Source organism: Pygocentrus nattereri, chromosome 17 (genome assembly GCF_015220715.1).
Source record: "Pygocentrus nattereri isolate fPygNat1 chromosome 17, fPygNat1.pri, whole genome shotgun sequence".
NCBI lineage: Eukaryota > Metazoa > Chordata > Actinopteri > Characiformes > Serrasalmidae > Pygocentrus > Pygocentrus nattereri.
Genome location: NC_051227.1, coordinates 12,134,704 through 12,156,157, shown reverse-complemented (window position 1 = coordinate 12,156,157; position 21,454 = coordinate 12,134,704). Strand labels below are relative to the sequence as shown.

General features: G+C 42.5%; 1 protein-coding gene across 2 annotated transcripts in view; it reads right to left on the bottom strand.

The window, feature by feature from the left end:
- The window catches only part of fndc3ba (fibronectin type III domain containing 3Ba), a 228,081-nt gene that overhangs the window by 95,307 nt on the left and 111,320 nt on the right, over positions 1-21,454 (bottom strand). For both annotated transcript variants that reach the window (XM_037546630.1, XM_037546631.1), the window contains exon 4: positions 1,597-1,673. In XM_037546630.1, coding sequence (XP_037402527.1) covers positions 1,597-1,673 — 77 coding nt within the window. The remainder of the gene's footprint in view (positions 1-1,596; positions 1,674-21,454) is intronic.

Here is a 21,454-nt window from a genome sequence, read left to right as displayed (position 1 = left end):
AATTGAAAACATGCTGGATAATGATTTGCCTAGAGAGTCTAACGAGTACTTCTAGACCAGTTTTGAGAAGTTAGTTTAAAATTCCACAGACTAGTTCGAAGAGTGCTAATTTCAAACAACTGATGAACAAAAAAATAAAAACGATGCACTTTTTTAACACACTCATAATGACAAAATGGTTTGGAACACTGCACTGCATGAGGACATCCAAGTTATTTGACCAAAAATGAAAATTTATACAAGATATACTTGATCCCCTAGTGGCCAAATGTTTTGAAACTTCACAGGTTGTTAGAAGGTGGTGAGCTAGAGATAGCTGTCAAGTATGATGAGGATTGGCTACTGGTAAGCCTGTCAAATGGCTCTTGAATGCAAATTGGCTGACGGCAGCCATAAATTTCAATATATCAAAGTGTCCTTAAAGATTCACTTAGAGTCTTACTAGTAGATGGTACTTGCAAAGTTTCAACTTGATAGGACATATGGATGCTGAGAAACAGCTATTTAGACATATTAAGCATTTACAGCGCCCCCTAATGACTTATGTGCACAAAACTTGCTTAGGAATAAGCAGATTTTTGGGAAGAAGGATTGTTGCGTTCTAGATTTTTCAATTATCCATCCATTCATCCATCCATCCATTTTCTAAGCCGCTTCTCCGTCAGGGTCGCGGGGGGGTGCTGGAGCCTATCCCAGCAGTCTTCGGGCGGAAGGCAGGATACACCCTGGACAGGTCGCCAGTCCATCGCAGGGCAGACAGACAGACACAGACAGTCACTCACACCTAGGGGCAGTTTAGCATGTCCAATTGGCCTGACTGCATGTCTTTGGACTGTGGGAGGAAACCGGAGAACCCGGAGGAAACCCACGCAGACACGGGGAGAACATGCAAACTCCACATAGAGAGGACCCTGGCCGCCCGGTCGGGGAATCGAACCCAGGCCCTCCTCGCTGTGAGGCGAAAGCACTACCCACTACGCCACCGTGCCGCCCCGATTTTTTTTTTTTTTTTTTTTTTTTCAATTAAATAAGAATTATTTAGATTTTTTTTCCAGAAGGATTAATTTGCATATAACAGCCATATTGTTTGAAAAATAAAAAATGTGCTGGATAATTATTGAGGTTTAGGCTATGTTGAATTTTTTGACACCAAGGACATGAGGATCGAGTGAAAACTGTAGGACTAGTTCGCAAAAGTAGTTTTTGCATATTATGCAAATTAGCTTAATGGTCCAAATTACACAGTTGTTTCGTTGGACCCAAGCAATCAGGAAAAAAATGTGGCTTGTCTGTCCAAAATATGGGGGAGGTGTTAAAGGGCCAAACGCGTTGTGGTGCGCCATAGCGCCACCTTTAGGCCGATTGGGCTCATGTCGCATGCCTGAGTAGCGGGAGGGACTACCTATTGACCAAGTTTCATGTCTGTAGGACTCACGGTTTGGTCTGGGTGATTCGTTTTATCAGAGAAGAAGAAGAAGAAGAAGAAGAAGAAGAAGAAGAAGAAGAAGAAGAAGAAGAAGAACTTACCCGTGTAAGTATCTTTGTGTAATTATATGACACGTGTGTATTATATAAACATATAAATGTAACTCTCACCTGTGAGATGTATCCTGGAGGTACGTGGATGGGCGGGATGGAGCCGTTCGGTGACATCATAGGAACCTCAGCAGGGCCTGTGTGAGAACAGTAAAGAGTCAAACTCTCTGATATACATTCAGACCCCCAACAGAACATCGCAGCGGTTCTGTAAGAGAAGAACCTGCAGAACAGTGTAACGTTAAGACCGAGCTATACTAACATATCATAATGTATGGCTCTATTAACATTGACTGTGCAGCATTTCAACACTGGAACAGCTGGAACCCCGACATGCCTCGGATCCCTCAGATGTGTTTGCACTGCTTTCATAACTGCTGTTTAAAGTTTTTAAACAATAAATATCTTAATAATAGCTAATACTACGATTAATCACTGAATCACTTAAACAATCATATTGTTTTTTTAATGATTTTGTATCTATCTAACTGTCTGTACTATATTGCCAAAAGTATTCGGTCATCTGGCTTCACTTGCATATGAACTTGAGTGACATCTCATTCTTAATCCATAGGGTTTAATATGATGTTGGCCCACCCTTTGCAGCTATAACAGCTTCAACTCTTCTGGGAAGGCTTTCCGCAAGGGTTAGGAGTGTGTTTATGGGAATTTTGAACCTTCCTCCAGAAGCGCATTTGTGAGGTCAGACACTGATGGACGAGAAGCCCTGGCTCGCAGTCTCCGCTCCAATTCATCCAAAAGGTTCTGTCGGGTTGAGGTCAGGACTCTGCAGGCCAGTCAAATTCTTCCACACCAAACTGGCTCATCCATGTCTCTATGGACCTGCTTTGTGCACTGGTGCGCAGTCATGTTGGAACAGGAAGGGGCCGTCTCCAAACTGTTCCCACAAAGTTGGGAGCATGAAATTGTCCAAAATCTCTTGGTGCTGAAGCTTTAAGAGTTCCTTTCACTGGAACTAAGGAGCCGAGCCCAACTCCTGAAAAACAACCCCACACCATAATCCCCCCTCCACCAAACTTTACACTCGGCACAATGCAGTCAGACAAGTACCGTTCTCCTGGCAACTGCCAAACCCAGACTCGTTCATCGGATTTCCAGATGGAGAAGCGTGATTAGTCACTCCAGAGAACACATCTCCACTGTTCTAGAGTCCAGTGGCGGCGCTTTACACCACTGCATTGCACACTTTGCATTGCACTTGGTGATGTAAGGCGTGGATGCAGCTGCTTGGCCATGGAAACCCATTCCATGAAGTTCTCTACGCTGTTCTTGAGCTGATCTGAAGGCCATATGAAGTTTGGAGGTCTGTAGTGATTGACTCTGCAGAAAGTTGGAGACCTCTGCGCACTATGCCCCTCAGTATCCGCTGACCCTGCCCTGTCATGTTACGTGTGGCCGACCACTTCATGGCTGAGTTGCTGTCGTTCCCAATCGCTTCCACTTCATTATAATCCCACTGACAGTTTACTGTGGAATATTTAGTAGTGAGGAAATTTCATGACTGGACTTGTTGCACAGGTGGCGTCCAATCACAGTACCACGCTGGAATTCACTGAGCTCCTGAGAGCGACCCATTCTTTCACTAATGTCTGTAGAAGCAGTCTGCAGGCCTAGGGGCTTGGCTTTATACACCTGTGGCCATGGAAGTGACTGGAACATCTGAATTCAATGATTTGGATGGGAGAGTGAAAACTTTTGGCAGTATAGTGTATGTATCTGTCTATCCATGTTCATTGCTGTAGTTCAGTCAATGTGGATGTAGTTCATACTTAAGACCTGTAGATGGCATCACTTGCAACATTACAGCAGCTTTCAAGGAATTTATATATATATGTATATATATATATATATATATATATATATATATATATATACACAAATAAGGAAATGACATATCAACCAGCTCCTTGTGTCAGTACTCAAACTCTACACCTCCATCTCTCTCTCTCTTTCTCAACACCACATGCAGCTTAGTTTTTTTCATTAGGAAATCATTAGGCCCTGAAGATCCAGCAGGCACTGCGGGTTCCACACTGCTCTTATTAGATACATATTCATCATTTTTTAACATATAATTCAATATCTGTAGTTTACAGCACGTAACAACATTATATGCATTATACGCAGTATTCCAGCTCAGGTAGAACATCAGCGTGAGGCACTACGCCTAAAACAGAAATTAACATTCATCAATAACAGCGTTCTGCTGCCAGCTGGTGCTTCCATATTGGTTGCAATATGGAACATGTGGGTGTTCGTTGGTTTTCGTTGCTCGCTTGCCTCACTAACTGGCTTTAGATCTTAATGTCCTTAGGTTGTGTTTAGAGTTGATAGGTTTGGTTCTTTTAAAAAGAACCCTGGTGTGAGTGCTCCGTTAGAGCGGTTCATTAGAACAAGTGAGAGCGCTGCCAGGAGAACCCTGAAAATGACGCCCTGTCCACTCCTAAACCAACTATGATCACAAAACAGACCAAAGACGTCAGCACAGACTGAACCACCTCCTCTCTGCAGATCTGCACTGTTTCCAGCATACAGGTTCTATTGAAATGTGGGCGTGTTCATAATCTCTTAACAAACTCTGAATCTGAAATTATACAACTGACTGAACAAAACTAGGCTGAGGCACATTTACAACTACACACGTCAGACATTATATGTTAACAGAGGTGGATACAGTAGCTTAAATCCATACTCAAGCAAAAGTATTGTGAAATACTTGAAACGAGGCAGAGTAGCCAAATGTGAAGTTAGTGCCAGTAAAAGGTCCAAAACCAACATATCTGAGCCTTTTTCTCCTTCATCTCACTCCAGTAATTAAGCTGAATGCTGGTCAGAGGGAACGATGTTAGGGATAAACGCTCCTGATCCTGTTTGTTAGTTGTTCATGATGCATGTGGTTCATTCAGGGGATGTTACGGATTAGGTTGTGTGCTTGCAGGTTGTTTCAGGACAGGCTTGATCACATTAATAACAGATTTGATTCACTAATCTACATGACTATGAGCCATCGAGTTAGAAAAATCTGATCTGAGCAACAAATTGGAATTCAGCAATGAGGCTTATAATGTGGACGTAGGCAAAGGCTGTGCTCAAACAGCAGGTAAAAGTGGCTCAAATCTGAACTTTTGGTTCGTGTGTGACACAGGTGTGTGTCTGTGTGTCTGTGTGAACATGATCGGTTTGAGACGCTGAAATCCGTATCCGATCTGCGGCAGCGCAACTCAGTCTGAACAGCCAGATCGGAATTCATGCGACTTTTACGCCAATCCAACTTGACATTCGCGCTAATTTCATGCTTCTGAGACTCGAACATTGATGTTTCTGAATCAAAATTAGAAGACGTATCCAAAACCTTGTGATGTCGCATAGAGATCATGTTTAAAAGATGATCTGAACAGCCAAACAAACAAACATAGCCAAAGTGGCTCAGATTTGAAAAGATCTCACTGGTGCATCCACACAACTTAGAACACATCAGATCTGTGTCAAGGCAAAAATTTGGATTTGCACCACTTCAGCCTGATAATGTGAACGCAAAGTTTTCAGCCATATGACTTTGGTTTACATCTTTTGTTTGGAGGTTTAATATGTCAGTGTGAAGGCTGAGGCTGTCTTCACACTGCCAGCCCAAATCTGATTTCTGTCACATCCGAATTTTTCAAACTGGATCCAAACCATATTTGGAGGGGGTTTAAAAATCTGATTAGAATCACATTTCAAAGATGTGTGTCAGTCTGGACACTCTGGATGCTCAAACTGGGTTTCGAAGTGTCTTTTGAGTCACTCGCAACATCGACACTGTCGAATCCAGAGGGATGAAGTGCTGGGATTCAAGAAGAGCTCCAAAGATTCATGATGATGATGAAGAGAGTTCTGAAGAGTTTGGAGGGGAGATGATGCTCCTCCATCTTTCCTGCACCCGCCTTTCCAGCATAGCTACGTAGTTCCTGGCGCCTACGTTGTCACCACTGCAATCCATGCAGACCGACTGGTGATGTCTGGACACAAAAATCTGCTCTGATTACTTGCAAATAACGGAGCGGACAGTCGACTCCAAAAAGATCTGGTTAGAGAAATAAATCGGATTTGCCTGCAGTCTGAACACAGAGAAGGGAAGCAGAACTAAAAGGCAACAACGGATCACTTCCTGCTTTGGTAAGAACCAAGAGAACCAAACCACAGGCCCTTAGATTATGAAAAACAAATGGTCTGGTGGCTCCAGCCTGTTGTCTGCAGCTGTGAGCTCTGTACTCTGTATGCAGCACTGCTGATGTTTCCACTGTGGTCTCTCGCTGTTTTTCTCTCTCCGGCCTGCTAAAGCCATCGCTGGCCTCCAGACAGAAACAGGTATAAATCACCGGCTGGACAGTAATGAATTCTACAGGTCAAACTTCAGTAGCTGCAAAAGGCATAAAGGCCCCCACACAGGAACACACAACGATGTCACATCCTGCAAGAACGTTCCAGAAGGCCAGAGAGGAGCAGAAACGTGGAGTGAGAGAGAAAACCACTACGGCCCAAACGCTCACGTCAGCACTTTCCGCTCTTGCTGAATTATGGAGAGAAAAACTGACAGAAACACAGGAACAAGAGCAACAGACGCCTCTGAGCTGATATCATTACCACTTTAAAGCGATAGTTAATCCCAAACCAAATTCCCCGTTTCTCCCCAGTTGTGGTCACCCAGTTAAGGCATATGACTGAAGTTCGCTTCTTTGGAGCTACAGGACTAATGTCACTATTACTAATATCCCACCAATTAGCTTGGTGCTAACCGCTGTCTGTGTGGAATTATAATAGACTTAATTAAGTGGTTTCTGACACTGCATGACACAACAAGTGTCTACATGCACTTAATAATCCGATAACCACAGAAAATCTGATTTTGTCAGTAATACAATCAACACCTTTACCTGCACTTGAGTAATCAGATAATGGGGAAACACCAGGTCTACATGAGTCAGACCGGAATCGGTTTCAATAAACTCACAGAAGAAGACGCGACGTAGACGTAACGCAAATCTCAAACTTCAATCTACTGTGTTTTTTAAACATCACACCACTTTACCTGAAAATATGAACAAACATCATCCAGAAGACGAAGAACATTTAAAGCCTTCATTTCATCAAGCATGTATTTGGTTTTACTGCGTAGACTGAGAAATCCGAAAGAAATCAGAGTAAGAGTTCACAGCACTGAGAAATCTGACTACTGAGCTCAAATCCAGCCTCTTTATCAGAGTCTTAATCGGATTTCTAGACCTTACTCCAATCTCAGAAATCAGAGTGTGCTGTTCACACGACCATTTGAATAATCAGACAGCTGTAGAAATCTGATCGGATTATTGAGTGCGGGTAAACACCACATAAACACTCGCCATCATCTATAAACAAGGACTAAAGTACGTTCGCATAGTGTGGCATGCACCCGACCCCCAGGCCCCCGATGATGACGGCTGAGAGAACCGGCAGAAAGGTGGGGACCGAGCACTCAGCGAGGACGCCCCTCAGCGAGGACGCCGGGGAGAGAGCCGCGAGTGCGGAGGGGGCGGAGCGCAGAGCCTGAGCTCGCCTGACGGACACGAGTGACGGTGGGAGGAGGAGAACGACGCTGGTGCCCCGTCTACGGGAGACACCAGAGGGAGGAACGAGTCCCGAGCTGCCAGCTGGAGACGGTGACGGGGAGGCGGAGCAGTGAGCTCTCGTTCCCTCTTGGCTCTGGTGCTCAAAAAAGCTTAAAAAGAGCTGAGAGGGAACAGAGCGAGAGAAGGACAAGCAGCGGCAACGAGAGACTGAAAAGCCAGCTTGAGCCACTGAAAAGTGGCCGTCTTTGTGTTTGGTTTATGTTGTGTGGAAATACAGTGATGGCTGCTGCACCTCTACACCCTGCCTCCAGCGTCCTCCTTGAGCCCGGGGTAGCACATGCCGTGCTACACATAGCTGAAAGCATTAGCCGTCACCTAGAAAGCCGAATTCTCTCCGTAATTCTGTCCATTTCAAAATGTGATCAATCAGGCATGCAGTTAGCACCATGATAATTAGCACACAATTAAGCTTCCATGACTTTTTAGCTACATTAATTAGCCTCATGGCTAAAGTGCTAAAGCTAAAGAAGAAGAGTTCAGACACCAAACACGTCTCAGTCGATCACCTCGGGGTGGTGGGGGGTCATTTATTTAGATCTTTTACCAAACTATCACTTTAACAATGCAAACGGCAGTCAGAGAAATGGGAATAAACGGGGGTCCTTTTTTTTAATAACTAAAACATCTATATCTGTGTTGTAGTTATGGTCGACACCTGGTTCCCATCACCACCACTGTAAACCATCTGAACCACTTCACAGCAAACTGCTCTGAATGTCTTCATTTATACCTGACACGCAGAATTATGCAGGAATTTCATAATAAATCGATGTAATTTCCGTTTAATGGAGAAATGGACTGTATAACGTACGTAATCCAGATGGACTGAGTTTTCTCTGAACTATCGCTTTAATATCTGAGCTCTTCTTGTGTGTGACTGACTATAAGTGGAAAACCAAAAAGAACAATAACTCCATTAAAATGGGTGGATCTAATAAAGCTAAATGGAAAGGAGGAGCTCTATGAAGGCTGGGTAAATATTTGGCAGGGACTGCTCTGCTTGCAGCTCCAGCTGACATCAAAGGGCCTGTTTTGGTGGGGTGGAGGAGGAGCCCTTACTGGAAAAACCTTGAGTGCTGGTAAGTTGCCCAACAGGGGCCCTGCGTACGTGGCTATAGAGTCCTTACATGCGGAATAAGCCTATTAGTCTCGAAGCGTCAGCACAAACAACCTGCTAATAAGTGCAAAGTCGAGTATGTGGGTGGGTGAGCTCTTTGTGTTTACCCCCCTCTTCAACAAACATAAGCAAGTCCTCAAGGTCCACCAGCTACACACCCACATATGAGCACACACAGTACAGACAAACAGCTGAAAAAGAAGAATAATTAAAGCGATAGTTTGGTGGAAAGACAAATTTATAAATTTTTCCTTCTTACCACTTAAAAAATAGACAACAGACACAGCAGACCTGCACAGGTTATACATTTTCAGGAGACATTTCTGAGGATCCTAACAACCACCTGGAAGACCTGGTCGACCCCAAAACTGCCCCCATCAGATAAACAGCACTGAAAGCTTTGATCTCTGAGAGAGAGGAGAGGATCAAGGTGCTTCAGATCTGAAAACATCCACAGGTGTTTCTGTCCATCCTTCCACTGTGAGAAGACCACTCAGAACTGTGGGTCTGAAAGGATGCGTAGCTGATCAAGAACAACCTCACTGAGAAAAGGAGACAGACACATCAAACAAAGAAGCTGAACGACGGACTGACCACCCCAGAGTCCAGACCTCAGCACCACTGAATGGTGGCTCCTGAGAAGAACAGAAGCTGGAATGAAGGTGAAGAGCGACTCACTGACTGAACAGCTGAGAGGAGATTCTGTGTGATTTCTGGTTAAATGATCAGGTTTTCCTGATGCTGAAACATGAATAATAAATGGAGATTCTGACTGGAATTTAATTAAAAGAAATGCACAGTACTGCAGGCCTGCATTCAGCACCTTACTAATTGGTGGGGTATAAGCTTCCATTACCTGTTAGCTACATTAGCCGTGTGGCTCCAGTGCTAAAACAGACGAAGTAAACTTCAGACACCAAACATGCCTTGACTGATCAACCACATCTGCAGTAAGGTGGGGGGTGGGTGAATTTTTTTGCCAAACTTTCACTTTAACAGAATGTAAACAGAAAAACAGAGAAGGATGATGATGTTTAATGACGAAACTGGCTCCCAACTTCTATAAATGTTCTTTTGTGTGGGTGAACATCTTGAATTAATAAATACATGGTATTTTGCTCTTTCCAGAGAAAAGCTCATGGCACCAGCTGGCGTCGCTTTGCCACAGCAGACTGGAGCAGCGGCAGTGGAAACAATCTTAATACTGCTGAGCAGCAGAACTTTTCACTCCCGCGGGGCTCTTGGCTGAGTATCCAAACCAAAACAGCAGCAGACAGCGTGTGTTAGAATGAGAGAAAAATCGCGGTTGTCTGATCAGCTGAGAGAGAAAGAAAGACAGAAAGAAGGGATCTTTCTTTCATTCTTTAATGTGTTCCTAGATTGGATGCTCACTCACAAACTCAAAAGTTAAACAAACATTTGAGGGCTAAAAATCCACAGACACCAGGTTAAACATCCACACATTTACAGGTTAAACATCCACATATTTACAGACTAAACGCCCAAATATTTACAGACTAAACACCCACACATTTACAGACTAAACACCCACACATTTACAGACTAAACACCCACACACATTTACAGGTTAAACACCCACACATTTACAGACTAAACACACACACACATTTACAGACTAAACACCCACACACATTTACAGGTTAAACACCCACACATTTACAGACTAAACACACACACATTTACAGACTAAACACACACACACACATTTACAGGTTAAACACCCACACATTTACAGACTAAACACCCACACATTTACAGGTTAAACACCCACACATTTACAGACTAAACACCCACACATTTACAGACTAAATACACACACATTTACAGACTAAACACCCACACATTTACAGACTAAACACACACACACATTTACAGGTTAAACACCCACACATTTACAGACTAAACACCCACACATTTACAGACTAAACACCCACACACATTTACAGGTTAAACACCCACACATTTACAGACTAAACACACACACACATTTACAGGTTAAACACCCACACATTTACAGACTAAACACCCACACATTTACAGACTAAACACCCACACATTTACAGACTAAACACACACACACATTTACAGGTTAAACATCCACACATTTACAGACTAAACACACACACATTTACAGACTAAACACACACACATTTACAGACTAAACACCCACACATTTACAGACTAAACACACACACATTTACAGACTAAACACCCACACATTTACAGACTAAACACCCACACATTTACAGACTAAACACATATTTATAGACTAAACACCCACACATTTAAAGACTAAACACCCACACATTTACAAGCTAAAAACCCACACATTTACATGTTAAACACCCATTAACAGACTAAACACCCACACACTTACAGACTAAACACCCACACATTTACAGACTAAACACCCACACATTTAAAGACTAAACACCCACACATTTACAGGCTAAAAACCCACACATTTACAGGCTAAACACGCACACACTTACAGACTAAACACCCACACATTTACAGACTAAACACCCACACATTTACAGACTAAACACCCACACATTTACAGACTACACACCCACAGATTTTCAGGCTAAACACACATTTACAGGTTAAACACCCACACATTTACAGGCTAAAAACCCACACATTTACAGGCTAAACACATATTTACAGGTTAAACACCCACGCATTTACAGACTAAACACATTTACAGGCTAAACACCCACACATTTACAGGCTAAACACCCACAAATTTACAGGTTAAACACCCACACATTTACAGGCTAAAAACCCACACATTTACAGGCTAAACACCCACACATTTACAGGCTAAACACCCACACATTTACAGGCTAAACACCCACTTACAGGCTGAACACCCACACATTTACAAGCTAAACACCCACACATTTACAGGCTAAACACCCACACATTGACAGGTTAAACACACATGTACAGGTTAAACACACATGTACAGGCTAAACACACATTTACAGGCTAAACACACATTTACAGGCTAAACACCCACACATTTACAGGCTAAACACACATTTATAGGCTAAACACCCACACATTTACAGACTAAACACCCACACATTTACAGACTAAACACACACACATTTACAGGCTAAACACACATTTACAGACTAAACACTCACACATTTACAGGCTAAACAAACACACATTTACAGACTAAACACCCACACATTTACAGACTAAACACACACACATTTACAGGCTAAACACACATTTACAGGCTAAACACACATTTACAGGCTAAAGACCCACACATTTACAGACTAAACACCCACACATTTACAGGCTAAACACCCACACATTTACAAGCTAAACACCCACACATTTAAAGGCTAAACACACATTTACAGGCTAAAGACACATTTACAGGTTAAACACCCACACTTTCCGAATTAAACACCCACACGTTTCAGAGTTAAACACCCACACGTTTCAGAGATAAACACTCACACGTTTCAGAGTTAAACACTCACACGTTTCAGAGTTAAACACTCACACGTTTCAGAGTTAAACACCCACACGTTTCAGAGTTAACCACCCACACGTTTCAGAGTTAAACACTCACACGTTTCAGAGTTAAACACTCACACGTCTCAGAGTTAAACACACACACGTTTCAGAGTTAAACACCCACACGTTTCAGAGTTAAACACCCACACGTTTCAGAGTTAAACACTCACACGTTTCAGAGTTAAACACCCACATGTTTCAGAGTTAAACACCCACACGTTTCAGAGTTAAACACTCACACGTTTCAGAGTTAAACACTCACACATTTACAGGTTAAACACCCACACATTTACAGGCTAAACACCCACACATTGACAGGTTAAACACACATTTACAGGTTAAACACACATTTACAGGCTAAACACACATTTATAGGCTAAACACCCACACGTTTACAGGCTAAACACCCACACGTTTACAGGCTAAACACCCACACATTGACAGGTTAAACACACATTTACAGGCTAAACACCCACACATTTACAGGCTAAACACACATTTACAGGCTAAACACACATTTATAGGCTAAACACCCACACGTTTACAGGCTAAACACCCACACATTTACAGACAAAACACACACACATTTACAGGCTAAACACACATTTACAGACTAAACACTCACACATTTACAGGCTAAACAAACACACATTTACAGACTAAACACCCACACATTTACAGACTAAACACACACACATTTACAGGCTAAACACACATTTACAGGCTAAAAACCCACACATTTATAGGCTAAACACACATTTACAGGCTAAACACACATTTACAGGTTAAACATCCACACATTTACAGGCAAAACACCCACACATTTACAGGCTAAACACCCACACATTTAAAGGCTAAACACACATTTACAGGCTAAAGACACATTTACAGGTTACACACCCACACTTTCCGAATTAAACACCCACACGTTTCAGAGTTAAACACCCACACGTTTCAGAGATGAACACTCACACGTTTCAGAGTTAAACACTCACACGTTTCAGAGTTAAACACTCACACGTTTCAGAGTTAAACACCCACACGTTTCAGAGTTAACCACCCACACGTTTCAGAGTTAAACACTCACACGTTTCAGAGTTAAACACTCACACGTCTCAGAGTTAAACACACACACGTTTCAGAGTTAAACACCCACACGTTTCAGAGTTAAACACCCACACGTTTCAGAGTTAAACACCCACACGTTTCAGAGATAAACACCCACACGTTTCAGAGTTAAACACTCACACGTTTCAGAGTTAAACACCCACACGTTTCAGAGTTAAACACTCACACGTTTCAGAGTTAAACACCCACACGTTTCAGAGTTAAACACTCACACGTTTCAGAGTTAAACACCCACACGTTTCAGAGTTAACCACCCACACGTTTCAGAGTTAAACACTCACACGTTTCAGAGTTAAACACCGACACGTTTCAGAGTTAAACACTCACACGTTTCAGTTAAACACCCACACGTTTCAGAGTTAAACACTCGCACGTTTCAGAGATAAACACTCGCACGTTTCAGAGATAAACACCCACACGTTTCAGAGTTAAACACCCACACGTTTCAGAGTTCAACACTCACACGTTTCAGAGTTCAACACTCACACGTTTCAGAGTTAAACACTCACACGTTTCAGAGTTAAACACCCACACGTTTCAGGGATAAACACCCACACGTTTCAGAGATAAACACCCACACGTTTCAGAGATAAACACCCACACGTTTCAGAGTTCAACACTCACACGTTTCAGAGATAAACACTCAGACGTTTCAGAGATAAACACCCACACGTTTCAGAGTTAAACACTCACACGTTTCAGAGTTCAACACTCACACGTTTCAGAGTTAAACACCCACACGTCTCAGAGTTAAACACTCACAGGTTTCAGAGTTAAACACTCACACGTTTCAGAGTTAAACACTCACACGTCTCAGAGTTAAACACACACACGTTTCAGAGTTAAACACCCACACGTTTCAGAGTTAAACACCCACACGTTTCAGAGATAAACACCCACACGTTTCAGTTAAACACTCACACGTTTCAGAGTTAAACACCCACACGTTTCAGAGTTAAACACTCACACGTTTCAGAGTTAAACACCCACACGTTTCAGAGTTAAACACCCACACGTTTCAGAGTTAAACACTCACACGTTTCAGAGTTAAACACCCACACGTTTCAGAGTTAACCACCCACACGTTTCAGAGTTAAACACTCACACGTTTCAGAGTTAAACACCGACACGTTTCAGAGTTAAACACTCACACGTTTCAGTTAAACACCCACACGTTTCAGAGTTAAACACTCACACGTTTCAGAGTTAAACACCCACACGTTTCAGAGTTAACCACCCACACGTTTCAGAGTTAAACACTCACACGTTTCAGAGTTAAACACCGACACGTTTCAGAGTTAAACACCGACACGTTTCAGAGTTAAACACCCACACGTTTCAGAGATAAACACCCACACGTTTCAGAGTTAAACACCCACACGTTTCAGAGTTCAACACTCACACATTTCAGAGTTAAACACTCACACGTTTCAGAGTTAAACACCCACACGTTTCAGGGATAAACACCCACACGTTTCAGAGATAAACACCCACACGTTTCAGAGATAAACACCCACACGTTTCAGAGTTCAACACTCACACGTTTCAGAGATAAACACTCAGACGTTTCAGAGATAAACACCCACACGTTTCAGAGATAAACACCCACACGTTTTAGAGTTAAACACTCACACGTTTCAGAGTTAAACACTCACACGTTTCAGAGTTCAACACTCACACGTTTCAGAGTTAAACACCCACACGTCTCAGAGTTAAACACTCACAGGTTTCAGAGTTAAACACCCACACGTTTCAGAGTTACACACTCACACGTTTCAGAGTTACACACTCACATGTTTCAGAGTTACATACTATTAACAGCATCTGAGAACCTCTGAAGTATGTGTGATGATCACAAAGCTGAAAACTGAGACCTGAAAAGTCTCAAAATAATCTTTCCTGGCCATCAGGACTAATTTTGACCCCAAGATGTACAATGTGCAAGAAATCACTAATACAGCTCGTCCCCTAGAGCAACACCATATGTGCTGCCTTTGTTTTAGTTTATCCATGGCTGAAAGTTGGCTAGTTTGTTTTATGTCTGTGTGTGAAGCCCCAAACTTATTTAGAGAACCCAGAACTTTCATCACTCAGCAGGAGTTTGTGTTAGAACAGAAAAGTGCCACGTCAGCTGCTCCTGCACTACAGCTCCATCTGATCTTTGTTCTACAATCACTCAGTGTAATCACTCAGTCTCCATTGATGTGTGTTGTTGGGGATTTAGATACAGATACTAAAGCCTGTAGAAGGAAAAGGACGAAGAGAGTTCAGATTTTTTGGACACATAAATCCTCCGCAAAATCACTTTCATACAATTCTTTCATTTATTTAACCAATAAATCCTTCTAGGTGTTGATTGGCCCATGTACCGCTCACTGATCCAGCAAGCCCCAACTTCCCTCTATCTCCCTTGCTACCCGTTTATTTACTGATCCTCTATCTGCACCACTGCCTCTCTGTTCGCCTCCCATTGCCCCTTACCTGCCCAAAAAGACACGCTGTCTGCCCATGTAGTCCCTGTATCTGCCCCCACAGACCGTGTCTACCCATGGAGACCCTGTATCTGCCCGAAATACCATCTATCTGCCCATGTCATCCATTTCTCTGCCCCCTTAGACCCTCTATCTGCCCCACAGACTCTGTTTGCCCCTGTTATCCTTTTACATTGCCCATGTAGTCCCTGAATCTGCCCACACAAACTGTCTGGATGCCTCTGCTGTCTCTCTATCTGCCTCAGCATGCCCTCTACCTGCCCTGTTGTCCCTCTGTCTGACCATGTTGTCCAGTTATCTGCCCTCATAGATCTTCTATCTGCCCCATATACCTTCTATCCACCACCATTGACCCTCTTTGCTCCCTCAATACCCCTCTGTCTGGCCCTACTGCTCTTCTATATGCCCCATCACCTCTATATCTGCCTCACTATCTGCCCCCTCTGACCCTCTGTCTGTCCCAATGTCCCTCTATTTACCTTAATGTCCCTCTAGCTGTTCCACTATCTGTTCTCCACATAAAAGACTCAATCCAGTCTCCAGCACAGAGACACTAATATGGTCTAAGTTGGCAGAAGTTTGTGTTTTGACAGTTCAGTGCTAAGCAAACACACACACACACACACACAGACACACACACACACACAGCCTGGTCCAGAGGATCCAGAGTCCAGACATCTCCAGTGAGAAACGCTTTGTGTCCTGGAGCTGCAGCACAACAGCATCAGCTGGAGACCAGTACTGCTACTAAGGGGACTTGTATGAACTATAACTCATCTATTAAATATTACTTATTTACTCGACTAACTATTCTGCTGACACCATCATTTAAAGACTGTTCTGCTTATGAGCGATTTCTGCTTTTACAGTGCAACAAGACGACAGATGCCATATAAGAATCAGTTTAAGGAGCTGAGCCGCTTCATATTCCTCCCATTACACCAGCAAAAAGTCCTCAATGAATTTACCCTACACTTTCTGCAGCTTATTCTGTGGAAGCACAAGACAGGTGTTTCTAATAAAGTGTCCAGTTATTGGAAGCACAAGACAGGTGTTTCTAATGAAGTGGCCAGTGAGCAAATCCATCTATCCTCACTTTCTCCCAATGCAGTATGATGTAGCACTGGCTTAGACCATCAGCATCCAACACAAATGTTTTAGTCTCAGTATGTGGCTTTGAAAAGCAAAGAAACTGATTATTTTTTAATGCAAATTAATTTGTGTAAATGGAGCAAAACATTCCACAACTTCCCAACAAAAATAACTCCTGCTGGATGAAACCTGGTTTTAGGAAACAGTTGGAGCACCAGAAGGACTAATACATTTGAAGATGACTAACACTCTGGTGAGTGTTGATAAATGGCTGGTGAGGACACTGATGCTTCCTGAAGGATGGCGGGTCAAGCAGAGCTGTACTTGAGGCTCTAAGGGCCAAGACTCCCCAAAGAAAACTGATTATTCCAGGTTTTCCACTATTTTCCATCATCAACATTCCATATAAACTCAGAAGACTCGTGTAGGTTCTCTGGTGGTTCTGGATGGTAAATAAAATGTCTATATCTGTGTTGTAGTCATGGCGACGCCTGGTTCCGATCACCACCACTATAAAGAGGTCTGAACCATTTCACACCAAACCCACTCTGAATCACTCTGTTTATATCACACGCAGTTATAAAGGACTTTAGAGAAATCAGTGGAGTTCCCCTTCAAACAAACCAAAAAACAAACCTCTCCTCTGAATGCTTCCTAACATTTTCCTACCGGGTCTGTATAACAGAATAAAGCCAACTGCCTACGCCAGCCTTTATCCATCAAAGGTGTGTACGGTTAAATCTGAGCTCTTCTGAATGCAGCTTTAATGAATAAGAGCCAATGTCTCTAAACAAGTTAAAACCTGATCGACTCTACCCGACGGTTCTCCTGTGTCTACAGTTCTACTGAAACCTCAGCAGATCGTTCTCCTGCAGCTTCCTTCATCACACACTGATCACCCTCTCAAAGGCACTGAGCTGGAAACAATACAGATCAGCTGATTTCCTGCTGAGCCTTAATGGCCTCTTAAAGGGAACAGAGAGAATAAAGACAGCTTCAACACACACACTCTCACACACACACACACACACACACTAACACACACACACATTCATTTTCATCCCTTTTCAGGACACAGGCCCAAAGTTAGAGCATGGTGCGAGCGCTTCAGACACCTGAGAAAATGACATCTAAAAAGCTGTTTATCAGGTCAGTGTTTGTTTGTTCAGAAATACAAATACTATTAAAGCTATAAGCCACCTGAGGCTGTGCGTTAGTGTTCTCCTAAAACCTCCATCCCTGTGATAAAATCACCATAACGCACGGCCTCGAATGGCTTACTGCTTTTATAAAACGTCAGCCAATATACAACCCCAATTCCAATGAAGTTGGGACGTTGTGTAAAACATAAATAAAAACAGAATCCAATGATTTGCAAATCCTTTTCAACCTATATTCAATTGAATACACTACAAAGACAAGATATTTAATGTTCAAACAGATAAACTTTGTTTTTTGCAAAGATTCACTGATTTTGAATTTGATGGCTGCAACACATTTCAAAGAAGTTGGGACAGGGGCGTGTTTACCACTGTGTTACATCACCTTTCCTTTTAACAACACTCAGTAAGCATTTGGGAACTGAGGACACTAATTGTTGAAGCTTTGTAGGTGGAATTCTTTCCCATTCTTGCTTGATGTACAACTTCAGTTGCTCAACAGTCCGGGGTCTCTGTTGTCGTATTTTGTGCTTCATAATGCACCACACACTTTCAGTGGGAGACAGGTCTGGACTGCAGGCAGGCCAGTCTAGTACCCACACTCTTTTACTACGAAGCCACGCTGTTGTAACACGTGCAGAATGAGTCTTGGCATTGTCTTGCTGAAATAAGCAGGACGTCCCTGAAAAAGACGTTGCTTGGATGGCAGCATATGTGGCTCCAAAACCTGGATGTACCTTTCAGCATTAATGGTGCCTTCACAGATGTGCAAGTTACCCATGCCATGGGCACTAACACACCCCCACACCATCAGAGATGCTGGCTTTTGAACTTTTGTGCTGATAACAATCCGGACAGTCCTTTTCCTCTTTGGCCCGGAGGACACGACGTCCATGATTTCCAAATGTGGACTCGTCAGACCACAGGACACTTTTCCACTTAGCGTCAGTCCATCTCAGATGAGCTCAGGCCCAGAGAAGCCGGCGGCGTTTCTGGGTGTTGTTGATATGTGGCTTTCGCTTTGCATGGCAGAGTTTTAACTTGCACTTGTAGATGGAGCGACGAACTGTGTTCACTGACAGTGGTTTTCTGAAGTGTTCCTGAGCCCATGTGGTAATATCCGTTACAGAATGATGTTGGTTTTTAATGCATTGCCGCCTGAGGGATCGAAGGTCACGGTCCTTCAATGTTGTTTCTGCCTTGCCGCTTACTTGCAGAGATTTCTCCAGATTCTCTGAATCTTTTGATGATATTATGGACTGTAGATGATGAAATCCCTAAATTCCTTGCAAGTGCATATTGAGAAACGTTCTTAAACTGTTGGAATATTTGCTCACGCAATTGTTCACAAAGTGGTGAACCTCACTCCATCCTTGCTTGTGAAAGACTGAGCCTTTCAGTGATGCTCCCTTTATACCCAGTCATGACACTCACCTGTTTCCAATTAACCTGTTCACCTTTGGAATGTTCCAAACAGGTGTTTTTTGAGCCTTCCTCAACTTTCCCAGTCTTTTGTTGCCCCTGTCCCAACTTCTTTGGAACGTGTTGCAGGCATCAAATTCAAAATGAGTGAATATTTGCAAAAAACAATAAAGTTTATCCGTTTGAACATTAAATATCATTGCAAATCATCGTATTCTGTTTTTATTTATGTTTTACACAATGTCCCAACTTCATTGGAATTGGGGTTGTAAAACATGATAAAATACAATTTTTCCAGAAAATAATTTAGTTTATTATTAATAATAATCAACATAAACAAGTATTCCACCAAGAAATGCAGTTTCTTTAGTGATATCAGATATTGAATGCGGCGTTTAATATGTTTTAATGTTCAGTTCCTTCCTCCAAATTATAGTTTTTAACGAGCAGCTTGTTGCTACATCAGAGTAACGAGCTCCGCCCACTCGCTGCACAGCCGGCAGTTCGTTCTCCAGCTCCTTACACTAAATTCCCAAACTGTCGTCACCACTGAGCAGCTTTTCAGTCGGCAGCTGTGACAGAAGACCAGCTGAGCAACCTGGAATCAGCAAGAAATGAATCCAATTCGCCAAACATGTTGTCTGGTCTTCAGAGTCTACGCAAATCAGACTGAGCCATAAAACTGACCCAATAAAAAACAAAAATGAGGCTCAGTGGTGACGACAGTTTGGGAATTTAGTGTCGTCTCATCTTCAGAGTGTGACCAAATCGGCTGTCGGTCAAATGTGATCTCAAAAGTGTCCGTTTTCTGTTTGCGGCAAAGTAAGAAGTAAAAAATGGCTTGAGCGTCTCCTACAGCTGTCAAAGTTGTTGCTTAGCAACAGCGTCTCAGTGGAGTGATAGAGTGTTAGTAAATAAGCCTGTGATGTTAACACCTCTCAACCAATCAGCTCGCATCACCGGAACTACCTTTATATATATATATATATGTATGTATATATATATATATATATATATATATATATATATACATACATATATATGTGTGTGTGTGTGTGTGTATGCTGGTTGGTTGGAACATGCAGACACTGCTGCTCTCACTGGACATTGAAGATGAAAATTGGAAACCGTTCACTCTGTGTGGAACTGATATGATTGAATACTGAATTACAGAAAGTGATCAATTCTGATGAAGCTTAGTGTGTCACTCATACAGCTATAACACAACACACTGCTCTGTAAATGGAAAACACCTTTATGACAAATGGGATCAACCACAGTTAACCCAATTCATCCTAAATATAACGCTTTAAAATGTGTGACCTGACGTGAGTCAGGCTCAGCGAGCAGCTCAGTCCGCTCTCACACCTGGGCAGGTATTCGGGCTGTAAATCTGAAACTCTGGGAGCAGATGAACCTTTGGGTCTCCAGCGGCCGGGGCAGTTTCTCTCAGAGTGAAGCTAAAGCTCCTCCGGCTGGGTCAGCTTACAGACCCCGAGGACCTCTCCGTGCTAATGCAGGGCATTGTGGGAAAAATGCTAGAATTCCCCTTGAGACCCCCCACCCCGCCAACACACACACACACACACACACACACACACACACACAAACAAAGCCTGCACTGCTCTGAAAAATGTTTAGGAACAACATGAAACTGCTTGGAAATTTACTGAGTAATGTTTGATTTTCACTGCAACTTTTCAAGGAAGGAAAACCCTGAAAATGTTTGTTAACTCACTAAATCAGCATCTTTTATGAATTATTCAGCATCTGATATGAATTATTCAGCATCTATGAATTATTCAACATCTACTATGAAATATTCAGCATCTACTATGAAATATTCAGCATCTGCTATGAATTATTCGGTATCTATATTAATCACTACTTATAATATTATTACTGTATGTATTCTAATATAAATAATATTTGTTAACAAATACTTTGTTAAGCTCCAGGTTATATTTTGGTTTATCCATCTGAATTTCCGTGACCAAACTGTAAGGCAATTATTCAGTAACTGCATGAAATAAATGTAAATTTCCCCCTCAGATTAACAGAAAATGTGTTTTATGATCTACACATATTTCTATACGCTTACAGTTTAGTGCTGAAAGGCAAACATCTCAGACGCTCTTTGTGTTATTTTATTAAAGTAATGTTTCCAGAGCAGATCACTGAAGAGACGCTGTCTGTTTATAGTTTATAGCCCAGATTTGGGAGAAAACGGGTCGACTTTCAGTAGAAAAACAAACGGAGTTCAGCTTCTTTTATTAT